We start from the raw sequence: 12,542 nt of genomic DNA, 5'->3' as shown, positions 1-12,542 counted from the left end.
ACACACACACACACACACACACACACACACACACACACACACACACAATGGCCTTCATCAAAACAATATGCTCCAAATGTATCTTACCAATTCCCAGATGTGTGTTGATGGAGGCGTAGCGCGCTGTGCCAGTCAGGTTCTTGTTCTCCCTGTAAGGGATGTGCTGGTGTGTGCGGGCATCGCGGTACTTTTTGGCCAGGCCAAAGTCAATGATGTACACCAGGTTACCCTTCTTGCCGAGCCCCATTAGGAAGTTGTCCGGCTTGACGTCACGATGGATGAAATTCTTGGAGTGGATGTACTCGATGCGACTTATCTAAAAAAACAAGGTGAGACGAAGAGGTCAGATTCTGCAGAAAACACTTTGGTTCACAATAAAGGATGCATTGGGCAGCGTCACGGTGGCATGAATACTGTCCTTGTGTTCTAAAAAAATGTTTTGTCACCGAGCAGTTGCACTCAACACATCAATAAATTGAGCAAACTAAGGACATAAAAGGAGGTCAGCAGGATATATGAAGGCAGGACAAGGGCAGGTGATGACCCCAGGCTATAAGTGGAGAGGCAAGCGCCCTTATGGAGGACTGACACAGCAACCTGGCTGCGGTTAGAACAAAAAGGTGAGAGGAGTTGCGTTTGAACAAGCCATGTATGAAATGAAACATATAGGTCAGCACAGTCTAAGAAGAGGAGGCCAGAATTATGGAGTACACTGGCTGCACAAGAGTAGAGGAGACTAAACATCTACAATCTTCAAAGAAGCCTTAGTGGAATCGCGTGATAGATAGATAGATAGATAGATAGATCATGCACCAACAAATAAAATTAAAGTAGGTCATGCACATAACCTAATGGGATCATAAATAGTACGTCTCTGCGTTCTACTCGTAAACAGAACTGTTTCACACAGTGGGACCGTTACTGAGGGGGGTTGTGAAACTGTCCTAATTCTAACGCCCGTGAGTTAACATGTGGGGTTGTGTCATACCATCTGGTCTGCCAAAAGCAGGACAGTCTTTAGGCTGAACTTCCGGGAGCAGAAGTTGAACAGGTCCTCCAGACTGGGACCAAGCAGCTCCATAACCATCACGTTGTAGTCTCCCTCGGCACCACACCACTTTATCGATGGAATACCCACTAGAACACACACACACACACACACACACACACAGCACCTGTTTTACTGGCAGTCTGGCACACCTGCAGTTTATAGTATTTTACTTGCCATTATTTGGATCAAATACAGCGTGGATTTAGATTACAATAATTTGAAAAGATGAAAAACATGACATTTGATAAGGAATGCTTGAAAACAATCTTGCCAAGCCTGTCAAAGCAGCATTGACTCTTTACCTCCTCCTTGCATCATCTTGTAGAACTTGCTTTCAATGTGCAACTGTGGGTGTTTGGTCTTCACACATTCCAGCTTGATGGCTACCTCCTCACCGGTGGCAATGTTGGCACCTGAGGAGACACACAAAAGGTACAACTATCAGTATTGTCACAATGTGGTGAGCTTGTTTTTGTACTAATATTATCGTTATTATCATAATGTGTACAGTTTGACACTTGAATTGAACTACAGCTGTAAGAGCCATTGCAATTGTGCCAGTACCAGGCAAATGATGGATGAATATGAAGGAAAATCAGGTTTGGTGCCAAGATAAGTTAAGATAAATTAAAGTTACAGTATGAAAAGAAAGACTGTCCAGAAACAACTGTGGAAAGACCCTTAACAGAAGAAACACATGAAAGGTTGGGCATGGCATTCAAACACAAAAACAACTTACCAAGGTAAATGTCGCCAAAGGAGCCACTCCCTATCTTTCGTCCGAGCCGGTACTTGTTCCCCACTCTCAGCTCCATGTTTACGAGTTGTCACTGTCACCAACAGACAAACAGAGAGGATTAGAAGAAGGCTAAGGACACGTGACACAGTGCTTGCTCATCTGCGAGCACAGTGATAGAGTGAAGATATCATCAAGAGTCAGCTGCTCACAGGATGATCCGGCCAGACACACTAACCACGTGTTTTGTGTGAGAATGTAGCCTGGGCATGGCTAGCTGATCAGCTAACAGCTGTCTGGCCTCCAGAAACCTCCACAAACACACGATTAGATTCATATGTCCGCTGGGAGGGGGAGGTGGTTGCAGTGAGATCAGCATAAAGCAGGGAAGGCAGGAGAAAGAAAGACAGCAGAACTGAGGGCTAAATAGAAATGCAACTTGGAACAAATGCAACTGCTTTATGAGTGCTAAAACTTGGCACACACACGAGGAAATGAAGTGCGTCTTCTGAGCTGACCTGCACGTGACGCTGGAGCAGGATCATCATTTATTTAGTACGCTCTCTACCACGCCACATTGTGCAGCCACTGCAAAAGCAAGACTAAGCTCTCCACTGTTCTGTACGAGCACTGCCATGGGAGAGAAGGCACGAGTGGCCGCGGAGCGCTGGCTGGCTCAATCTGTGTCAAGGCCCTCAGACAGCGCCGCGCGACGAACTTCAGACAGCAAAGTGCTGCAGAGAACGTGTCGACGCAGAGCATCTTTTATCAAAGAGATTTGCTTCCTCAACCACCAATTTGGGAACACTATGTAAACAAACTGAAACCTTTATAGCGACGGAGACCTCTCGTTCCAGATTCAGCACGGCTGCATCTTCAAATAACAAACGTATAGCTAACTTTATATACACACATATACACACATATGTATATAAACATATATCGATATATTGCCTAGTCCTAAAATGGAACATAACAATGTAACAGATTCCTGCCTCAATCCTCATCCCTTATAGAAATAGTCTCAAACCAACTCAGAAATGGCGAAACAAAGCATTCTCAGAAACCTCAGTTTTGTGGACGTGCCAAATCAAGCGAGCAGAGGAAGAGTCATCAATTCTGCAGGATCAGTCCATTGCATTCCGTCTGCTTTCATCCAGAGCCTCCTTTGTCCCAACATAAATTATCCCAGAAGTTACTTTGCTTGATTGTAAGCACTGCAGACACCAGCTCTGTTCTAAAACTACTTAAAAACGATGACGATGGCTGACTTGGTAATTGTATGTTGGATCATCCGAGCCTTGTTTAAAAAAGGATCAAACTGCATTGCACAGCCCTTGCAAGTAAAAAAAAAAAAAAAAAAAAAAAAATCAACTTAACCAACATATTGCAAGATGCCCTAGGCCTAGACCTTGTCAACTCTGGCTGATTAGAGGACAACCTGCCATCATTGATGTGATGGAGGAAGATAGATTTGGGTTAATAAAAAGGGTTGGGTTTCATTACACCAAGAGGGTGTCTCACGTGCTGTAGCCATGGACCCCATTAAGGGCGCAACATTAATCACAGGGCTGCACAGTAAGTGCCAATTGATTAATTGCTTGGTACTGGAATGGTGACACACAATTTTAAACCGCACAGTGCCTGGCAGCATATTTAAGATTGCTACATGTGGTCGTCACTCGCATTCACACTCGCTTGTTTACTCTAAAACCCTGAGCACGGGACAACTTGGTGTTGCAATGGCATGCTTAGTGAGAACTTAGCAGCGAGGTGGAGAAAAGATTGGCCTGTGTGATGTGAAGCACGTTGCACCTGATAACGCACCGTGTGTTATTACCGTAGTAACGGTCTACAGGACAGTGGACTGTGGTTAAACCAGCTATCCTTATGAATGACCTGAATCCCAGGTGTGATGTAATTTAGCGTGTCTTTACGTGTACTCAGTCTAATCCACTTACGTGGAAAGTGCCATACACGAAAGCGACTAAAAAGTAAAGAAGTGCCAGAGACCCAAAGCTAGAGGATTTCACAGTCACGTGAAAAAGAGAGCACTGCTACGGGCAGCTGTCACTCTACAATCAGCTCGTGTGTTACCAACTTGACACTGAATGCTTTAACAATAGACAAAGTTACAGTATAATATTTAATAACGGTAATGGAAGATGTCAGACAAGTTGCTCCTTCATGGTTTGAATTTGTCGAGAAGTCAGTTATGATCTGACGTTACAACGCTCGAACTGATATCAGCGAACGTTAACATTTCATAAAAATAAAGCTAATAACAGCTTTGACTTTTTAAAACACTTTGTATATTTTGCAGGCTCTGTGAGTTACGTTAGTAAACATACCAACGGAGGGTATTTAATGTTGCGTTTATCCGCTGTTAGCTGCTAAGAGGAAGCTAGTGGAAATACTTTAGCCGAACCGTGATACGTAACGTTACTGCACCATTATCATGTTGGACATTAAATGAAGCCGTACATGTGTATGGTAACGTTATATCATACTTCGCCACATTTTGGATCACACTTACAACCGCACCCATTAATGTGCTGGACTAGCTTGTGTAGATAGCCATCCCTACTACTCTCCCCCCCACCCTTCTGTACGCCGTGAATACGAGACTTCAATTCGGCCGAATCAGGCCCCTTTTCCCCCTTGGTTTCTGTGGTTCCCCGACCCACCACTTACCCGATACTGGGTTCGTCCGAGAGCTGGTTCAGTGGAGGTTCTGATCCGATGGTTGTCAGTCGGACAGGGGCCTGGGCTGAGGAGGATGGACGCGGATTCTGGCGGCTCTCATACCCCCAGCTCTTAGCTCTGTCGTCGGTTGCACTCCCTGTTGATAGTCCCTGAGAAGCTCCAGCAGCACGGGCGGCCGTCCTCCACTCTGTCTCCCCCTCTCGTTACTTAACAACGCGCCCGTTCACCACGTCGGTGATGTCATTCACTGTCATTAAAGGAAAACGTCACATCTAACAGCTCCTTCCTCTATAAATGTGACCATTCACTAATTATCCCGTTTATTTATGTTAAGTCATTTTCAGTCACAATGCAATTTGCAAAGTGAATCAGTTTGTACTGGTTGTCTTTATGCGAGCAGTGACACACATACATATCATGCTTTAATGCCAGTAAATAATAGTTTTTCCTGTGGAAAAGTTTATCAGCCGGTAAACAATCATCTCTCATATGATGTCCTGGTGATTCCATCACTCAAGGTGGAGGGCTGCACACACCGACATCTCCTGAGTGATATCATTTAAGGCAAATACATCTGGGAGTTTATTGTGTTCTACAAATTGTGATGTTTATGTTTATCTGCACATATTTGAGACCGGTAATGTTGAGGAAATTCTTTCAACCCAGGCTTAAATCTATGGGGGCAAAAAAAAAAAAAAAAAAGTGGACTATAATAAAGTTTTTGTTGGCAACAGTGTGTCCACTGAAGACACTGAAAACCCATAACTGCATGAGAAAAGGTAACTTATTTCATAGTCATCAGTGGCTTACTGTAGGATGACGCGGGTGTTAAATAGGATTGGTTTGTGGATGTAATGAGGCCAACAGATGGACACGCTGGCTTGTTTTTCTGTGGACCCGTCTTTCCCTTGATGTAAATTCTTTGTCAAACTCATCATGCACAAATCATTTGTTTTTCATAGTGAATATTCTGTGCAGGACTTCGTGTTCTCGTGTGCATTATAGCAGAGGAACCGATACGGAACGGAAGTTTCTAACTAGGATTGATTTAACAGACGGTACTAAACACAAAAACATGTACTTTTAACCACTATCCAGAAACCTATATTCATACACAAAAAATAATTATCACAAGGACATATTTAGAAGCCAATACTTTCATCTTTATTAATCTTGTTCTCATTTGTTTAAATAAATTTTTCCTTTGTAAAATCTCATAACGAAAACACTGAACAGGAGTGTTAAAGCCTGTCTTAATTTAAAACGAATACACAACAACAGAACATTAAAAACGTACGGTAACTCTTACTCTGCATCTGTAAACAACCCGTCCCACCCCTCCCTCCCACTCCACACAGTTTGATAAGATTTGGCATGTCCATTTACTCAACGCATATGCCTTCAGCTCTTTGTGTCATTAAATGTTCTTTTTTATTATTGCAGGTCGGACAATAAAAAATACAAGTATGCTAAAAAACAAACAACTTCAAATGAGAGAGAGAAAAAAAAAAAAGCATTAGTGCCAATATTTCTTAACACACAGTCAGCAGTATACCGAATGCACTCAAAAACATTTTTGTATAGACCTTCTGTAGAGTAAGCAGCCTTGCCCACATTATGACAGGCAGTAACATGCATACACACATTATCCTCACATTCACACACACGCACAAAAACTGTGGTTTAATCCACTTACTTGGTCTCAATCTCACTCATACTCGTGTCCATATAGTGTGTATGACACTGCGCACAGCATCGACACATGGAGAAATGCAACATAGCCTCAAACTGCCAGCAATTTAACATTTATCACTGCAACAGTAACAAACATGTTCAAGAGAGAATAACAGAGAAAGAGTGCGTGAGATACAACAGTAGGAGGTCAGCATTTTGAAAACAGAATAATGACATTTTTCAATATTTTCACTGTTCAAAAAATTAAAACCATACATACAAACAAACAGGAAAAAAACAAACTTAACATACACAGTAAGATACAGTTCTGTTTTCAATCAGAGCTGTTTGCATGTGTTTGGATTCGGTCTCCGTTTTTGTTTTTTTTGAAGGAGACGTGAATACAAACTGCACTTTAACCTCACATCATGTAGTAGTATTAAGTTCTCTTATACGATGAAGGTAATGCTGTTTACAGTGCCCATCTGTCTGAAGGCTTGTCTGTATTTGGTGTGTGCATGTGTATGTAAATCTGTTGAAAAGTCCCCTATTTACTAAGCACATTGCAATCCAGTCGAGTCTTTGAGACCAACTGACTTTTCATTCTTTTTCAGGTTTCAAGTCTAAGCAGTTGAAATCTTCATCTGTGGAAAAAGGCTGTATACACATCTAACAGTCCCTGCATTTGTTTATATAATAGCTTAAGTCTGGCCACGAGAATGTGTGTAAGCATGTCTCACATTTCTGCTTGATGTGTGTGCACATTAATATGCATACCATGTATATGTATGCACATGTGTATATGTGTATTACATTAATATGCATACCATGTAAGAGTGTGTGTGTGTGTGTGTGTGTGTGTGTGTGTGTGCTATATTAAGTACATATGTATCCCAGTGTATTTTGTATCAGTGTGTCCAAACCTGCATGTACAAATGGAGGGGGCTCATCAGATGGAATCAGCTCCTCCCCCCAGCAGGTCGCCAGGCAACAATGCGGCAGGGCTGTCCATTTGGTGCCTTTCCTCCATTTGTGGTGCTCCCCACAGGCTGCTGCTGGGGTATCCCGCAGTCATGCCCCCCCAGAGCCCAGACCTCCCAGAGTCTACTCCGCCGACACCCCCTCCCTCCCCGGCCCCGTTGGTGCTCCACTGGGAAAATATCCCCAGCCCCGGTCCTTGGGCTGAGGAGGCTTCTGAAGAACTGCCTGTACCATCGAGACTCTGCCAGGCAGAGCCTGAGGACCTCACACTACCTAGAGCCGCTGCTCCACTTTCCCCTCCTCCTCCACCACCACTGCCGTTTCCACCTGAAGTTGTGCCCGCTGCTGCCCGCTCATTCCCAGGGGAGCCACCTCCACTGCTGGCCACAGCCGTGCCTGACCCAGAAGAACCCTGCGTCCCACCGGCTGCTGACCCTCCTGAGCTGGCGCCCTCTGCCCCTCCGGCCTGGGAATGTGCAAAATAGCGAGCAACTTCTTCTTCACTCACAAACTCCGCCAGGATTGTGGTGTTGCCCAGAACACACCTGAGAAGGGTTAACAAGACACGGTCATTTAGATCAACATTAGCATTTTCATGGTAAGTACGTGCGTATCAGTGAGGTTTACAGGTTAACCTACATGTGCAGTGCACCCTGGGCCTTAGCTGCTTCCTGTCGGCTGCTGTAGCGAATCAGAGCACTGCCCTGGGTCAGGCCGAGGTGGAAGGTCAGCAGGGGGCCATGCTGCATGCAGATAGTCCTCAGCGTGGAGCCATCAATCTACAGGGGAAAAAGAAAAAAAACGTTAGGTGTAAAAGATTGTATGTGTGTGTGTGTGAGAGAGATGACAATACTCAATTATCTATTATAGGGAAAGGTCAGGGAATCTAGGAGGTTATGCAACATTGGTTAGGTGTATTAATAAATAATGTAGTGATACTGTACACTGTGGCTTTATCAGTCTGTAATCCTGTCACACTGACAATGAGATACACAAGTTGTGCAAGCCTGTCCACATGAGCACCGAGTTGTAAAAAAATATTAATAATCTATATTAGTAAAACAAAAACTTTGTCTAGACTTCTACGCTTTCCCAGAGCAGTGTCATGCAAAAGTGTCGTTTGTGTAATCCCCAATTGATTAAATGGCTCATCCGGCTTCACAATCCAATTACAGCTGGGTCACACATCATTACGCCTAATTTGCATAAGACGGACTGAAGGGAAATTCAGATGAATGAGCACAGCGGTTTAATGTTGTTGAATTCAAACCCCCGAGCAATCTGTCTGGGCAGCTGTTTTACTTTTTAAGCCATAAACAAATCTGCTGTGGTGAAGGATTGTGAGAACATTTGAATTCTACATTGCTTGAACAGCATTCCCATCTTTTCCTCATCCGCACTATCTTAGTTTACAGACCGCAGATTTACAGCTGGCAACATATATATAACATATTTCAACCTCTGTCACTCCTTACCTGAGGGGTCAGGTTGCTCAGCAGCAACCAACAGCTGCTTCTGGAGGCAATGCCATCGCTCCAAGCTGAGCCTACGAAGAAAAAAGGAGAGAAGAGACAAACGGTAATGAAGAGCAGGACAAAACAATTATCAAGGACGTCAGAGCTGATGACAAACACAATGAATGCGCTGACGATTACCATATTTACAAAGAGACTACTTTTTTTGCTAGGTTTCATAAAACTTTAGTAAGACCCGAGTCATCATATCACTGTCAAGAAGAGCTTCCTCTATATAGTATATAGGTCCGTCATAAGTTGACAAACGGTTATGAAAAAGAACTAAAATCTTTTCCCTGGGAACAGTACCTGGCCCAAATCTTGACTCTTGATTAATCCCGCCCCCACCCCAGCTCCGGGCCAACCGCGGGCCTCCGCTACCCCATGGGGAAGGCGAGGCCTGCTTCTGATTAGTTAGGCCAGGAGGGGGGCGTGGCAGATGTGAGCTGTTGCGATTGGTCTTCCATAACTTGTTTTGTCCGATGGGCTCTGGGGGCCAGCTGGGCTTGTACTCCGAGTACTTTCCTGAAGAGGAAATGGGGAGGTGGGAGAAAGAGGGGGAGAGGAATGACTTTCGGTAAACAGAAATGAGAGAGTAGAGCACGCAGTACAGCAAACTCCTTTGTGGGATTGGCACAATTTCTACACCAGTAAAATATAGTGCAGACACAACTGAGCTGATAAGATAAGAAGGAGAGTTAAAAGGAAACCAAGTATCAAATAAAAATCTAACAAATCCAAAGATATACCTGTGCTGTGTGCATTGCTGAGGGGGCTGTCTGAGGCACTGTAGGGCCAGGCACCAGGTGAAGGCAGCGAGGTGTTGAGGGAGGGGTTTGGCCCTAGAAAACATTACAACGTTATCTGAAAGAAACACATCCTGTGGTAAACAAGACAAGGCCACCAGAGTACAGCTGGACCGCAGATGGAGCCTGTGAGGAGAACTGTTAACCCTTCGCCCTGAGACTTAAGTCGATAAATGGCACTGGAGCACGCTTTCAAGTAAAACCAACAGATATGCTCATTTTAAAAAGATTTGACACATTCAGTCAGATACCTATGTTGTCTCGCAGTAACTGGTGGTCAGAGTCGTTGAGGCTCTGGGGTCCTGGGGAACCAAGAACACTACCAGGGGTCATGTATGGGTCAGACTCTGGGTCACCACTGCTCTGGATTCCCTTCCAGGGCACACCGGGCTGGAACTCTGTCATCGGAGAACAGAAAACTTATCGATAGATTGAAATGATATGCTGTTTTGCTATTTTCTAATCCAAACACCAAATTGTACTACCGTCTCCTTCTCTAATCCTAATTCATGTTCACCTGGAGGCCAGCTGGATGTGGCAGGTTTGTTCCCCATTTTACTCCCAGGGGTCCGATGCCAGTTGTCTGCGGAACCTTGAGGGGGAATCCCCAAACCATCACTGCCCAGCATTTCATACTGGGAATAAGGGGACCCTCCCCTCCCCTTTATAGCACTGGGTAAAGGGCCTTGGGAAGAGCAGACAGGAGAGGGGAAAAAAAAAAAAAGTCAAACCTCAAATCACTTTGATTCGCAGTGGTTCATTCAGAAACACTGAGTGAAGGTGATTACAAACGCAGTTAAGACCAGATTGACAACAGCCCGGGAGGTGTGCTTTCCCCAAGTGTGAATTTGCCTTTGCAAAAATCCTGTTACCATCTGCTAACCTACCATTCTTGTGGAGGGCTGTGTCAGGGGGAGAAGGAGCTGGGGAGTGTCCCTCCATCATCCACTTGAAGCGGGATTGCTGTCCTCCCGTGTCCTTCATCCCTCCCATCATGGGACCGAGCTCCAGTCCCGACAGGTTACCACCAGGGGCAAGCCCTGGCAAGAGGAAAACCACAAACATTCATGAGCACATCACATTCAGCTAATGTTCAGTTCAATACAGCCCAAGTATCTCTATGACTGCACCAAGACTAAGGCCCGTTACAAAGGTTACAAAGGTAACAGGGATGGGCATTTCAAAGCAAAAATATTATTAGATATTTGCAGGAAACTATTCGGACATTCTTCGAAGATCTACCACCACTACCCGGAGCCAGTAAAAACAAGGGGGAATATATTTTTTTAAGACAATAAGTCACATAAACTACTCGATTTTTATAATTGAATGACTATTTGAAAATTGTGACCCAACCCTTAAAGCTAACACGAATCAGATGGATTAGTAGAGGTTCTTATTGGCTCACCTAGTCAAACAGACACCCCAGCGTCAGGGTACCGATGCCATTTCCCAAAAGCACACTTGATCCTAAATCATTGTTGATTTTCTGACTTCATGTACCCTGAGATAGGTTCTAAGATGCTACTTCGGCAGCCTAACTAACACCACTGAAAACATTAAAACCGTACACTGGTTTTATTTATACAGCTGACTGCATCCCCAGTGGAGCTTAACCCACAAACGATCCGCCTGTTGTACTCACCAGAGTACATCCCTTGCGTTTTGGCATGAATGTCCGATAAGGGCCCCCCCATTCCAGGATGTGTAAGGGGGTCTACCATGGGCTGTTTGGATAGGCCTCCCCCCAGGTGAGAGGGGGACAGTTTAGAGCCCCCTCCTCCTGCTGCTGCTCCTCCGACTCCACCCTGCTGATGCTGCCTCTGCTGCTGCAGAATAGCCATAATCCTCGCCAGCTGAGACGGACAAGATTCAAGAAAATAAATGAAGTACAGTTTTTGCAGCAGAGGTTCTGGTGATGGTATGGTATATACCATGATCATGCTCACCTGCTGTGGGTCTGGCTGTTGTCTTAGAGGCTGAGGGAACTTCCTCTGGTTCTGCAGGAGCTGTTGCTGCTGCTGTTGTTGTTGCTGCTGTAGCAGGAGCTGACAAGCCTGTGGGTTGGTGGGCAGAAATGGGGGTAAACAAAGAATACATTGGCTCGCGCTCACATACAGACACTGTGGGTGGGTTATTACAAGTCGCCATGTATTTTAAGATAGTCAATACAGATTAAGCAAAGTCCGACCGTTGTACCAAACAGACAACGCAGGGCTGCAAATAACGATTATGTTCAATGTTGGATTAATGTGACGATTATTTTCATGATTTATCAATAAGTCCTTTCGTCTATAAAATGATGATCGGTGTTTCCCCAAAGCCCAAGATGTCCGAAAAATGTCACTCAAATATATTGAGTTTACTGATAAACAACCAGAAAATAATCACATTTAAAAGCTGGAATTAGAGAATTTCGTTTTTTGTTTCTGAAAAAATTACTCGCAGCGATTAATCGAAAAAAGTTGGCGTTTGATTCAACGGTTGAAAACTAATGGTTCATCTTTGCAGCTCTACAAAAAGGAAATATCTAACTCAAAGTGATCAGTACATCAATCAGCTGATCTGACATTTAGTCACGTACCAGATGGAACTGCTGCATGTGCGGGTAAATGTTGCTGAGCATTGCGAGCTGCTGTGGGGAAATCTGATTAGGAGGGAACACTCCACCAACCCCTCCGACACCTCCAACGCCACTGACACCACTGACACCTCCAACCACTCCACCCACACTGCCACCAGGAGAGGGCATCTGCTTCAGCATAGGACCCGGCACCTGCGTGTCACAGGAATTTCTTTGTATATGGCTGTTGATACGGACACTTGATGGAGTAATATGAGAAACGGGGACAATCCATTCACCTAGCTCCATTCACTCCCGAGTATGAATGACTTTAAATTCCCAGTTAACAGGTTGTTGCACACCAAGTCTCTTTGACAGGTGCATAGGGAAAAAAACTATTGACCAGGAAGAAAGAATCCCCAACACTGTCCAGTCTTGGTGGAGATGAGGGCTCTGTACATTAGAAATGTTAATATACATTTCTCGTTTTATTTTATTTATTTATATATAT

At 44.4% G+C, this 12,542-nt stretch overlaps 2 protein-coding genes across 3 annotated transcripts in view; both read right to left on the bottom strand.

The window, feature by feature from the left end:
• Positions 1-4,708, bottom strand: part of LOC116396340 (casein kinase I) — an 8,858-nt gene extending 4,150 nt beyond the window's left edge. Inside the window, exons 1-5 of the mRNA XM_031870889.1 lie at positions 4,482-4,708; positions 1,791-1,881; positions 1,354-1,464; positions 989-1,137; positions 88-316 (exon numbers count right to left, since the gene is read on the bottom strand). Coding sequence (XP_031726749.1) covers positions 88-316; positions 989-1,137; positions 1,354-1,464; positions 1,791-1,866 — 565 coding nt within the window. The 5' untranslated portion in view covers positions 1,867-1,881; positions 4,482-4,708. The remainder of the gene's footprint in view (positions 1-87; positions 317-988; positions 1,138-1,353; positions 1,465-1,790; positions 1,882-4,481) is intronic.
• Positions 4,709-5,634: 926 nt separating this feature from the next.
• Positions 5,635-12,542, bottom strand: part of tnrc6bb.1 (trinucleotide repeat containing adaptor 6Bb.1) — a 16,183-nt gene continuing 9,275 nt past the window's right edge. Inside the window, exons 11-21 of one of the 2 annotated variants that reach the window (XM_031870885.1) lie at positions 12,053-12,244; positions 11,418-11,525; positions 11,114-11,324; positions 10,356-10,508; positions 9,986-10,153; positions 9,720-9,866; positions 9,412-9,504; positions 8,972-9,187; positions 8,624-8,694; positions 7,788-7,927; positions 5,635-7,693 (exon numbers count right to left, since the gene is read on the bottom strand). In XM_031870885.1, coding sequence (XP_031726745.1) covers positions 7,117-7,693; positions 7,788-7,927; positions 8,624-8,694; positions 8,972-9,187; positions 9,412-9,504; positions 9,720-9,866; positions 9,986-10,153; positions 10,356-10,508; positions 11,114-11,324; positions 11,418-11,525; positions 12,053-12,244 — 2,076 coding nt within the window. In that variant the 3' untranslated portion in view covers positions 5,635-7,116. The remainder of the gene's footprint in view (positions 7,694-7,787; positions 7,928-8,623; positions 8,695-8,971; positions 9,188-9,411; positions 9,505-9,719; positions 9,867-9,985; positions 10,154-10,355; positions 10,509-11,113; positions 11,325-11,417; positions 11,526-12,052; positions 12,245-12,542) is intronic. The other variant, XM_031870886.1, reaches the window with a different exon arrangement.

This window comes from Anarrhichthys ocellatus, unplaced genomic scaffold (assembly GCF_004355925.1).
Source record: "Anarrhichthys ocellatus isolate YVR2014 unplaced genomic scaffold, GSC_Weel_1.0 scaffold55, whole genome shotgun sequence".
NCBI lineage: Eukaryota > Metazoa > Chordata > Actinopteri > Perciformes > Anarhichadidae > Anarrhichthys > Anarrhichthys ocellatus.
Note: the sequence above shows the minus strand (reverse complement) of the source record. Positions and strands in the feature narration are given on the sequence as shown.